Below are 13,587 nucleotides of genomic sequence, written 5' to 3'. Positions count from 1 at the left end.
GACATCATAGCGACAAGGGCATCTGCAAGTGAGCACCTTCAGAACTCGAAATCTTTGTTATCTTAATTAAACTATGAAAGTTTCATATGTCACACCCCACAAGTGCAAATTTTTCCACCAGTCCAGCCAACAGGCTTCTGTCATACCAAACAGCACATTTGTGATATAGCTGTTGAAAATTTGGTTTTATAATCAGCAAGCAGAACATCCATCCTACGAAGCAACACAGCCATGCCAAGAGAACATGCCCAGGCTGCAGAATCCCAAGGAAATGCAATCCTTTATGGGAGAAATTAGGTTCTATAGACATTTCATTTCCCATGTTGCAAAATATCCTACTTGTTTCAATATACAGCAGAAAAAAAGGTATTACGTGCAAGTGGTCTACAGACAGTGACACAGCTTTTCTCAGGCTGAAAAAAGCCCTACAGTTGGCACTGTGCCTCATCCTGTTTTCAGTGGAGAAACCTCTTCTTCCTGCCGCAGATGCCTGACATCATAGATAGGAAGAAGTGCTGTCCCACAAGGAAGCTGATGGTTCTGAACACTCTTTTGTGTTGGTTTCCAAGATATTCAGTGCTGCCCAATGAAACTACTCCCAGACTGAAAAAGAGGCATGAGCTATCAATTATGCGGTTAAGAAATTTCACCCTTATCTTTATGGCATCATATTCCACTGCTGACAGACCACAAGCTGTTGACATGCACCACAGTTTAGCCTCCCAGACAGGAGAGCATGAAGGCTGCAACAGTGGGCATTGTCCTTATCAGCATATAAATACATCACCTACCAGCCGAATGGCTCCAAGCCAATGCTCATACTTGTCCCAGTTTCCAGCGGGTCAGGATCCTGAATTTGACACTCAGGAAGTCATCACATTTCAGCAGAACTCTGGTTGTTAACAGGCACTTAATGATTTTCTTCTTGATGTTGTACTGGTCACAGCCCAGTTGCGAGCACACCCTATCTATACAGTTACTGATTGGATTAAGCAACAGGGTTGGCATCAGCATTTACCTGTAATGACACACAGTTTACTCAAAACACTCTTTCCATTAACACAAAGGCTTGCCCTCTGCAATGGTGTACTGCTTCTGCAAACAGAATACAAATGGCCTTAGGGTCATTATTCCTCTGGCTCTGCACCCCACAGTACTTGCACTCCAACATACAGGTCACTGTGACACATTCCATGTGAAACAGCTTGCACACCATCACACATACTTGGCTGGCCATCAACAAGGGCATCGAGTACACCATGTATACTCGGCAGCAATCTGGACCACCTGAGATGTTTTCACCCCAGCTCTCATAAGACCCTTGAAAGCATCACAACATTGACTTCACTGATCCTTTCTTGCATCAGATGTGGATATCTGTGATGGACACATACTGTAAATATTTCTTCATCCACTCTATGTGCACTGTACCAATGGTAAATGTCAACGAGGCCCTTTCATAAATCTTTGCTGTCAAGGACCTGCTGAAGATCATCATTGGCCCCAGGATTTGCCACATGTACATGATCAAAAAAGTCACACCACATGAAACTGATCAAGTCATCTTAGCAGAAGTATCAGATGTTGAAAGTGATCCAGACTTATTTGAAGTCATCATGAAAGGCATGATTCAGGACCCATGTGGCTTATTCAATAACAATTTGCCATGCACATCTGATGGGAAAAATACAAAACGATACCCAAGAGATTTATTTGCCGAGACTATCACTGACAATGATGGATGTCTCCTCTATCATCAAACAAAGATGGAAGTAAGTCAATTGCTTTAAATGCATGAATTGATGATGCTGACGTTAATAATCATATAGCTGTATCATATTCACCATTACTCTTGAAAACCTAACAAGTATACATCAATGTCGGGTATTGCAGTTTGATGAAATCAATCATGTATATGTGAAACCATATAAACAATGGAAGTGATGTGGCAGTTTGTGGAGTGGGAAATACAACAGCATCTACAAATGAAATTGACCAGTATCAGTTGGGATGCTACATTAGTAGCAACAAAGTAGTATGGCACATTTTATCATTTCCAATCTATGAATGACATCAAACAGTTGTTCATTTAGCAGTCCACCTTTAAAATGGACAGCGTGTGTACTTAACAACAGAAAATGCATGTACAAGAGCACTGTCACAACTGACAACAACATTAACTGCATTTTTCTCATTGTACAGGGAGTAAATGTTTGCTAATACACTACTTTAGTCTGAAGTGCCACATGTCTGATGCCATGGTACAAAATCCAAAGAGATTCATGCCTTCTCTGTGCAATATCAATGGAAATACTATCAATGACAATGCTGCTAAAGCAGAGTTACTAAACATAGCCTTTCAAAATTCCTTCAACAAAGCAGACAAAGTTAATAAATCAGAATTTGAATCAACAACAGCTGCCAACATGACTAATTTAGAAGCAGATATGCTTGGAACAGAGAAGCAACTTAAATCACTTAACAAAAGCAAGTCTTCTGGTCCAAATTGTACACCAATTAGGTTCCTTTCAGAGTATGCTGATGCAATAGCCCCTTACTTAACAACCATAACAGCCGCTCGCTTGACAAAAGAGCTCTACCCAAAGACTGGAAAGCTGCACAGATCACACCAATATTCAAGAAAGGCAATAGAGTAAACCCACTAAACTACAGGCCCATATCATTAATGTTGATATACAGCAGGATTTTGGAACATATGTAAAGTTCAAACATTATGAATTACCTCAAAGACAAAAGTCCATTGACACCCAGTCAACACAGATGTAGAAAACATCAGTTTTGTGAAACACAACTATCTCTTTACTCACACAAAGTGTTGAGTGCCATTTACAAGGAATTTCAGATTGATTCCATATTTCTAGATTTCTAGAGGGCTTTTGACACTGTACTTCACAAGCAGCTTGTAATCAAATTGCATGCTCATGGAATATCATCTCAGTTATGCAACAGGAATCATGATTACCTGTCAGAGAGGTCACAGTTCATAGTAATTGACGGAAAGTCATTGAATAAAACAGAAGAGATTTCTAGCATTCCCCAAGCTAGTGTTATAGGCCCTCTGTTGTTCCTTACCTATACAAATGATTTAGGAGACAATCTGCATAGCCATCTTAGGTTGTTTGCAGAAGGTGCTGGTGTTTATAATTTAGTAAAGTCATCAGAAGATCAAAACAAATTACAAAACAATTTAGAAAAGATATTCACATGGTTCAGAAATTGACAATTGAATCTAAGTAACATGAGCGATAAAAGGAATCCACTAAACTTTCGTTACATGATAAATCAGTCAAATATAAAGGCCGTAAATTCAACTAAATATCTAGGAATTACAATTATGAAGAACTTAAATTGGAAAGAACACATAGAAAATGTTGTGGGGAAGATGAACCAAAGACTGCCTTTTATTGGCAGAACACTTAGAAGATGCAACAGATCTACTGGAGAGACTGCCCACACTATGCTTGTTCATCCTCTTTTGGAGTACTGCTGTGCAGTGTGGGATCCTTACCAGAAAGGATTAATGGAGTACATCAAGAAAGTTCAAAGAAGAGCAGCATGTTTGTATTATCAAGAAAAAGGAAGACATTGTCATTGACATGATACTGGATTTGGGGTGGACATCATTAAAACAATGGCATTTTTCATTGCAGCAGAATCTTCTCGTGAAATTTCAATCACCAACTTTCTCCTCCAAATGTGAAAACATTTTGTTGACATCAACCTACATAGGGAGAAATGATCACCATAATAAAATAATGGAAATCAGAACTCACACAAAAGATATAGGTGTTTGTTTTTTCTGTGAGCTATTCACGAGTGGGATAATCGAGAATTATTGTGAAAGTGGTTCACTGAACCCTCTGCCATGCTCTTAAGTGTGATTTCCAGAGTGACCACATAGATGTCAATGTAGATGTAAAAGTACCAACATACTATGCATGGGGTGCATCAGTGAACAAGTTTCAACATAGTAGACAAGTGAAAGCAGTTGTATGGAATATCAGTTTATATTCTATCAATGTGTTAGGCCAACAACACAATATTCACCCAAACACAGAATACTTTTATTTGTGATCACTGTTAATTAATGTACATGGAAGAAAATGCTCAAGTAAGTGCCACTTATCATGAAGCATATCAAGAATTAAATATTTTTGAGAACAATGGACACTGTTACACTTAATGTGCTGGTGCACTGAATACTGTCCAACCCTAGCAAATACGCATTTCATTTGCAATGATATTGACAACACGCTTTGGAAAAAATATAAATGCTACTTGAGTGAAGAAACCTTCATCATTTGCATGATACAAATTAAAATCTGGACATTCAGTTCACATCAAATATGTATAATGCGCCATTTGTTTTGATTGAGGACATGTATTTTGCAGTCACTAACAAAGCACTAGTATAACTGGGAATGACTTAGCTGAATCTATCTGCAAAATGAGGTGTTTACAATGACAAACATACTTTGATGTCAACAAATTGGTTGTTTGTTCAAACAAATCGTCCAAAATTGGTTTCAGAACAACATATAGTCTATGACAGAATTATGCATGCAATTACAAGCCAAAGTGGTGGATTGTATTTCATAGATGCACCCACAGGCACAAGCAAAAATTTTCTCATTTCACTTATTTTGGCTATCACATGATCAAGAAATAATACTGCACTGGCAATTACATCATGTGTTACTGTGACAACTCTTTTGGGTTGTGGCCAACCAGCACATTTGATACAGAAATTTCCATTGAATATGCAATTTACTGAGCCATCAATACCAACAAAAATTCTGGAATGGCTAAAGTACACCATCATGTTAACTCATTATATGGGACAAATGTGCTGTGGTGCACAAAAAGCACTGGAAGCATTTCATCATACACTCAGAGTTTGAGAAGAATTGAACAGCTCTTCAGTGGTGCACTCATTTTATTGTCTGTTAATTTTCAACAAATTTTGCTAGATATGCCAAGTTCAGCAGCTGCTGAAGAACTTAATGAATGTCTCAAATCATCAGTTTTATAATGGCATGTCAAGAAACTGATTTTGAAGAACAATATGCATGTCCAACAACAGCATGATCCATCTGCTGGAAGTTTTGCAAAACAGTTGTTGGATATTGGGAATGGAAAAATGGCTATAGATGAATCCGTACAATATATGTTACATTACAATACTGGTCTAAATTATTGAAGAATCTTCAAAAGATGCGGTGGCTGCATCAAGAGTAAAACCAATAACCTGCACGTCAGTTACTGTCATATTTATTAATCATATCTCTACACCAGTATTCAGCACACAAAATTTGCCTAATGGGCTTTCTGACCACAAAGTCCTCCCTCCCTATTTAAAATAATACAAGCATACATGTGCATAAACAGACTCTCATGACTAAAGACCACCTACAAATAGTGTATAAAATTTCCAACACTTTTATATTACTTAAGCATGAAACATGAGAAAATGATTATAGAGTACAACACTGAACGGAAAGCTACACCATTTGTTGATCATATGTGTCATTATTTTTACACTGTCTTTATACACATAAAGCATATACAAAAACTCTTGAATGGCTATGAATACAAAAGAAGGACCATGGAAATAATCACCTTCTGTACGATGGAAACGTAACCTTAAACAAAATTTAAAATAAATATTGACTCACATTTCCTAAAATGCTTTAAAAATAATTAAAAGATCATTAGTAAAGTCACATCAAAGGCAAACAGATCTCCAACAATCAGTATATTGTAAACTCAAGTATTATGAGTAAGGTTCTTTGGGGAGTTGTCAAAGGTACCATAGAAGACAAATTCAAGAGAGATCTGCCTGAATGTCATGAACCAAATGCAACAATAATTTCAGATGCAAAACAGAGGAGTGAATTATTTAACCAGAATTTTTCTAAGTTTTATGATATCTTGTCTTGGATCACTGCACTAGCAAAGTCATTCAAAACTATACTGCCAACACCAGATAGGTCAGTTCTCCTGACCTAAGCAACTGAACTCAGGTAGTATGAGTAAAGACTTTTAGGAAGTTGTCAAAGGTACCACATGAGGCAAAGTGAAATCCACAGAATTGTCTCACTAATATGGGGTTGGTGGATCCCATATTACATGTTAAAGAATAATTCTCTGGCAATTTCCATACCACTGTGTAGTGTGATAAATAATTAGATAAGCAGAGCATGTCTCCCAGAAGCATTCAAGAGTTCAAAGAAAATTTTGATCTTTCAAGAGGAGGACAGTCACAATGTAAACAATTATTTCCATAGTCTCAAGAACATCTAAGTTAACTGTGAAAGTCATCTACAACTGAGCAACAGATTTTTATATTTTTTTGTTGTTGATAAAATGGAACCACTATCTGTACATCAGTTTGGATTCCATGAAAACGGAGTAGTTAATGGCGAACTTTTCAGTTCCACTGATCACATTATTAGACCCATCAAATAAAGGAAACTTCTTCTGGACTTTTCATTTACCAAAGTAGGGCTTTACATCTCCTTAATTGCTCATTATTACTTTAGAAGCTATAGTCAAGTAGCATCAGAGGCACAGCAAGCCACTGATTTCAATCATACTTCACCATAAAGTAAATAGTAGAAATCACAATCTCAGGATGTGAAACAGATTACTCTGACAAAACGCTGATAACCTGTGGAGTCCCAGAAACTTCAGTACCTACGCCTCTACCTCTCCTTTTCCTACTTCTATCAACACCTCACAAGTATTTCTCCTGTGTTATTTCCAATGACACAGATTTGCTCTTTAAATCTAACTCTGCTCTGTAACTGAAGTACAAGAGTAGTGATACAATTGATGCCTCCTGTCCTGACTGAATGGGAATAAATTGTCATTAAATGCAAGCAAGAGAACTCTATCCTCTTCTTATTGAATGAGTGCTCTTCATTAAACTACTCTTGTCTATAAAAAGCAAAATTCCTACTTTTATGAATAATGTAAAGGAAATGCTAATAAAATACATTTTTTTATTCTGTTGGTGAATAGTTTATGTGGATTATATAACTTCATCCTCAAACCTTAAAAGCAAAGTGAAAAATATTGGACCCTGAGACATTCCCAATTTCTGCTGCAAAATGTTTCCTCTTCTGGGATATATGTAGTGATTATTCTGTTATAGTCATTGTCATTGTCATTATTGTTATTATTATTATTATTATTATTATTATTATTATTAGTAGTAGTAGTAGTAGTAGTAATAGTAGTAGCAGCAGCAGCAGTAATAGTAGTAGCAGCAGCAGCAGCGGTGGTGGTGGTATCAGTTTTATGTTTCAGCTGTTTTTCTGATCCTCTTTGAAAGGATTCAGAACACATGTCATCAACATTTTAAGCTCCTGCTGAAAAATGGAAAATGTATGTTCCCTTTATTAAGCTTCTACCTCCACTTTACTATTTTTCTGTTACCTATAACATCTTAAACATTGTCCCATTTTCTTTCCTGCCAACCATCAAAACGTTTAATGTTTAGTCAGTCTTGAGGCAATTAAAAATTGCTGTAAATTATTGATTTCATGTAATATGCTTGTAATTATTATTTATTCCTACTATTATGTTTTCATTTTAACAATCAGATGGCTTAAAAAACATTTTAATAAACTTAAATAACAGGTCACTCACCAAGTAAAGAGTACAAGGTCTGTTCAAAAAAATTCTGGAACATTCGTAATTTTGTGCCATTGATATACTGGAGTGAAATTTGGCTTGAATCATTGTAGATGCCAATTGAAGACTGACTGTGAGAGAGATTGCAGAAGAATGTAACATTTCAAGTGTATCGTGTCATGAAATCCAGACACAGCATCTTTGAATGCTTCGTGTTTCTGCCGAGTTCATCCCAGGCTCGTGCACCAAGACCAGACCCTCGTTCCATGATCTGTGATGAGCCTTTGGTTTGTGCAGATGAGAACAGGACGTTTATTAAGAGAATCGTAACTGGTGATGAGACATGGGTCTACAGTTATAATGTTGAGACCGAGGTTCAATCTTCACAATGGGTCAGGAAAGGTTCTTCGAGACCAAAAAAGCTCATCAGGTCAAGTAATATGTCAAAGCCATGCTGATAGTTTTCTAAGACTTTGAACAATTAGTTCATCATCATGAATTCATGCTGCAAGGACAGACTGTTAATTGATGACACAGTTGGAATGTGTTGTCATGTCTGTGAGAAAATGTGAGAAAGAAATGGCCTGAAATGTGGAGAGAAAATTCATGGCTCTTGCATTACTGCACATTCATCCCTGTTGGTGGGTGTCTATTGTGCAAAAAATGAAATCACTGTGCTGCCTCATCCTCTGTACCCTCCAGACTTTTATTATTTCCAAAGTTGAAAATCCCATTGAAAGGACGCAGATTTGCAACAATAGATGAAATAAAAGAAAATTCACAGACGGCATTTTGTGTGATTCAACAAGAGGCATACCAAGATTGCTTCTGGAAGTGTAAACAGCATTGAAAGTAGTGTATCAATTGTGAAGGAGAGTATTTTGAAGGAGACCGTGCACAGTAAATAAAAGGTAAGCATAGAAAAATTTTGTGGACTAGGTTCCTGAATTTTTTGAACAGGTCTCATATTGCTAGTTGTTATCATTGTTTTTGTTGTTGTTGTTGTTGTTCTTCTTCTTCTTCTTCTTCTTCTTCGCCTTCTTTCATGAATCAGATATTTATAACCAGGTGTTATCAACACTTGTTGACCTTCATTTTAGCCCAGGATTCTTTCAAGCACAATGAGTGATTGTACTTCTATTGCTCCATTCATGTCTGTTTGGTTCTTCTCTCCTCTTCCTCAAAACTGAGATTTTCTTGACTGCATTTCACTCCTGTAAATTTGGTGATCCTAAGCTCTTAAAGTTTTCTTTCTCTTTGTTAGTACTTGCTGGGTACAATAATTTTATTTCTCAAAAATGTATGAATCTGATGGGTTATTTTTTTAGGTCCATTCTTTTTCAATGTGTCCAAACAGTTGAATTATCCACATATGCTGTGTAACTATGACTGGGGATTTGCCTGTAGACTTCTGCACTGTTTTTGGATGACATTTTCCATCTTTTATTCTGGTTTCTAATATTTGTCTCGTAATTTTATGGTATTTTTTTCTGTTACTTTTTTTTTGAAAGAGGGTAAATAGCTTTGATTTTTAGAGTGCTTCTGGTTTGATCAGTATTGTATGATGTCAGATTTTACAATTCCAGGAAAGGCTTTTGTTGTTTTGTTCACTGAAATGTGATTTCTATTTTCTGATGTAGGAATTTCAAAGCCTTCCTTTTGCTATAGCTTTCAGTAATCCTTAAAATGAAGTATTTAAATTCCTTAGACTAAACAATTTGTTCTGTTTTGATGACAGTCATTTATTTATTTATTTTTCAAATGAAATTAGTAATCCAATTTTTCCCAGTTTGTTCCCGCAATATTTCAAGCTGTTTTAGTGTATCAGTGATATCTTTGCCAATTACTAGCATGACATCTGTGAATATTATATACTCTAATTCTATGTCTTTGAGTTTAGGCCCTACTAAGTGCGTTGGTGCATATGTTCTTCTCCGTCCCCTTACAGTTTTTTCAGGGGAACACTTGAATAGTAAATAAGCCACCTTTTGCCATACTCTTGTGTCTGTTTTAAATGGTTGCTCAGATCTATCATAAATTTCATTTTTTATTTCAAACAATGGAAAATCCAGGATCGATTTTTACTTTTTCTCTGTGAGCATTCATGATGTTTGTTGTCTTTTGACCTAATCCAAATTTAGCTCATATTTTGAAGCAAGATGCTTAGTCTATGCTGTCATATGCTTTTATGAAATCTTTCATGTCTAAACATGCAATGAAAAAATGTTTTATGTACCTGTAAGACCCTGTTCTCCTTTTGCCCCTTTCTCTCCGGGGAATCCCTCAGGACCTGGGCTGCCAGGAACACCTGGGCCACCCGTTGGGCCTTGTGGACCTCTCTCACCAGGACGTCCTGGGAAGCCATCCTCACCCTTTGGGCCTGTTGGACCAGGGAAGCCACGGGGACCTGGTGGACCAGGAGGACCCGGTCGTCCACGCCCTCCCTGTAGGGGAGAAGTTACAAAAGCATCTCATAAGTGCATACAAACATAATCAATACAATTTTGATAATGTAACAAGTAAATTCCTCCAGAATGAATTTTCACTCTTCGGCAGAGTGTGTGTTGATATGAAACTCTCGGCAGATTAAAATTGTGTGTTGGACTGAGACTCGAATCTGGGACCTTTGCCTTTCACAGGCAAATGCTCTACCAACTGAGCTATCCAAGCATGACTCATAACCTTCCCTCAAAGCTTCACTTCTGTCAATACCTCATCTCCCACTTCCAAACTTCACAGATGTTCTCCTGCATATGTGGCACTAGTAGCACTCTTGGAAGAAAGAATTTGTGGAGAAATGTCTCAACCACAACCTAGGGGGCTGTTTCCAGAATGACAAGGGTCTTAGGCTTGATTTCTGGTCTGACACACAGTTTTAATCTGCTAGGATGTTTCACGTAAATTCCTAATTGTAACAAAGAGAGATGTGAAAGAATTTAAGTATGGACTCATCTCCAAAAGAAAAAAATATACATAGTATGTTGAGCTACTTAAAACAAGAGAAGTTCAGAATTTGACAACTGCTACTACTTACTCCTGGTGGACCCTGTGGTCCTCTCAGACCCTGAGGACCAGGTGTTCCATCCCGTCCAGGTTCACCTTTCTGGCCAGGTCGTCCATCCAAACCATTCAGTCCATCAAATCCCCTGTCTCCCTTCTGACCTTGGGGTCCAGGTGGTCCTGGATATCCATCTCTTCCCTAGGAACATTAATTATGTGCTAAACCAAAAATGTTGAAATCAAATGATAAATTAATAGAGACATTACCTAAAGAGTCTCATTTTCTAAGCAGTCAAATGTATGACCAGTCTTTTACTCCACAGATGAGGAGAAACCCACCAGAGTTGATGATGTGTAAAATCACAGATGCTATGAACAACACTAATAACCCACAATAAATTTTATTAGACTGAATGACCAATGTATGTATAAATTAGGTAGTGACAAAAATAATTTTATAAAATGGTAAGAATTCATGGAAATAACTGAAATTGCTTGCCATATTACAGTTTTCTGCTCAATGATTGTCAGATCATCCAATGTGTTCATATATGTTAACTGAGTAAATTTGCCAGTTATGAAGGCCTATAGTTTGATGTGGAATCTGAACCACTGTGCAGCTTGATTTTCTTCACACATAAAAGTAGTTTCAGTGGTGACATTCAATTTAAGAGATAGAAAAATTCTAAGTAAGTGATCAAGCTCCAATCTTTGGATACATGATGTTACTAAACAACCAGTCTTAAATTGGTTTTTAGCATAGTTATGACAAATGTTAATCAAAATTCGTGTTTAATGTCCATCACTTACAAAATTAGACTGTTTTATTTGCTCTTTTATGCTCATAAGCCAACAGGGTTGCCGCAATTGTAACACCAGTTCCCGTCCAATCACTGAAGCTAAGCACTGTCAGGCTTGGCTAGCTTTTGGATGGGTCACCATTCGGATCTGCCAAAAGTTGTTGGCAAGTGGGATACACTCAACCCTTGTGAGGCCAATTGCAATTGAGGAGCTACTTGATTGAGAAGCAATGGCATTGGTCACGAAAACTGACAACAGATAGGTGAGCGGAATGCTGACCACATGGCCCTCTGTATCCACATCTGGTGATGCGTAAAGGCTCAGAACAACATGGTGGCTGGTTGATACCATTGGGCCTTCAAGGCCTGTTTGGATGGTGTCTGTTTGTTTTTGTTTATGCTCAAAAATATGAAATATTCTAACTGCACACGTTATGTTATATACAACCTCTATAGCAAATTGTAAAGTTTCCTTTCAATATATTTCTGAAACTTAATTTTGTCTTAAGTTATCACTAGGAACACAAAGCTAATATTTTTGAATGTTATTGTACAAGTTTGTACACCTAACAATTTCATCAACAAAGTAGATGAGAGTAGCTTTGAGTAAGCCCCTTCATATCAACTCCATCACATCTTCAAGAAGTCATATCTCTTAATTATTATTAACAATTAAACACAATCAATGAAATCATGTTAGGTGAAGATAATTTACAAATGGATGAAGAATTAAATAAATAAGAAATAAAAATTACTTACACGTGGCCCTGTTGGGCCTGGTAAACCTTTTTCTCCCTTCATACCTGCTGCACCAGCAAATCCTTGATCTCCTGTCATGCCTTGCTCACCTTTCATTCCTTGAAGACCTGGTTCCCCCTGAAACATAATTAAACAACAGCAACAAGTTTGTTTTAGTTTAGCAGTTGAAAAGAAGTTTAATCATTTCAATTACTTATTTAAAATGTAAGTACTTTGAAATAAAATACCTTTGGAATTTGCAAAAAGCTGTATCATTATTACCGAACAACAATAATTATAATTGAAGAACATATATACTTTTAACTCATAAGACAAAGAATACATGAGAAAACGAAGTGACTTCTGATTATAATGCCTGCCATCATTGTTAAAGATCCACTTAGAGTTTGGTGTTGAGCAGTCTTAACTTGAATTTTATTAATATCTTTTTATCGGTTAGAGTTATATGTGTAAGCAGTCATGAAGGAGCATGCACAGCACGGCATGTTAGCACTCATAAACTATTCCACATATTTTGAAAGCTCAGCAGATAAAATGAGCTTTCGGCTGAAGGTCTTTGAAACATAGACAAACAATTTCTGTGCTCTGTTTTATAGCAGTGAAACACAACACACAAATGTTTACCACAGCTTAACATAACACTTCTTTCAAAACTTTTGCTTTTGTATTTGGATATGTTGTGACAACTAATTCCTCCTTTCTCGGTAATTAATTGCATGATAGGGCACTGTGTCACCCCTTTCAAAAGCTACCATCAAGACTTACACTACCTGACGAGAGAGATACACAGTTTGCTGCCTATTTCTCTCTCTCTCTCTCTCTCTCTCTCTCTCTCTCTCTCTCTTTGTCTCCCCCTCCCTCTCTCCTTGATAGGGATCCTTGACATATATGCAAGATTGATTAGTCAGGAATTGGTCACTGAGAATTTTTGTGAATGAAATCTTGTCTGACAGTTGCTTAATCCACAATATTTTATAGGGTATATGACCAGATTTGGAGTTTTGGAATAGTTACCATTGGTTCCATGACAACTTTGGGGTGAGGAAGACCCCAGATTATTAAGTGATTTAATTTTTTAAACCAGATGATGTAACTGTAACTATTCCAAAACTGGTCATGTACCCAATAAAAGACTGTGGATTAAGCAACTATCCTGCAGTTTTCTTTGTTTTTCAAAATGATATTAAGGGCTTGGTCAGTTAATGAGGAACATGTGTCATTCACTTCTATTAAAAATCATTTAATGTACTAAGTACAGTTTTTCTTGAGTTGTTACAATCTGCAATGATTTTTTTTCAGATCTCTTTATAAACAGTACCAACATCTATTAACAATCTCAGCTGCTGGCACTGTCTAGGAAGACATTTAT

At 36.9% G+C, this 13,587-nt stretch overlaps 1 protein-coding gene across 1 annotated transcript in view; it reads right to left on the bottom strand.

Moving 5' to 3' along the window:
* LOC124798180 (collagen alpha-2(IV) chain) overlaps positions 1-13,587 on the bottom strand; it is a 277,057-nt gene that overhangs the window by 128,462 nt on the left and 135,008 nt on the right. The window contains exons 7-9 of the mRNA XM_047261466.1: positions 12,219-12,335; positions 10,694-10,858; positions 9,896-10,103 (exon numbers count right to left, since the gene is read on the bottom strand). Coding sequence (XP_047117422.1) covers positions 9,896-10,103; positions 10,694-10,858; positions 12,219-12,335 — 490 coding nt within the window. The remainder of the gene's footprint in view (positions 1-9,895; positions 10,104-10,693; positions 10,859-12,218; positions 12,336-13,587) is intronic.

The sequence above is a fragment of the Schistocerca piceifrons genome, chromosome 5 (assembly GCF_021461385.2).
Source record: "Schistocerca piceifrons isolate TAMUIC-IGC-003096 chromosome 5, iqSchPice1.1, whole genome shotgun sequence".
NCBI lineage: Eukaryota > Metazoa > Arthropoda > Insecta > Orthoptera > Acrididae > Schistocerca > Schistocerca piceifrons.
This window is presented reverse-complemented; position numbering and strand designations above follow the sequence as displayed.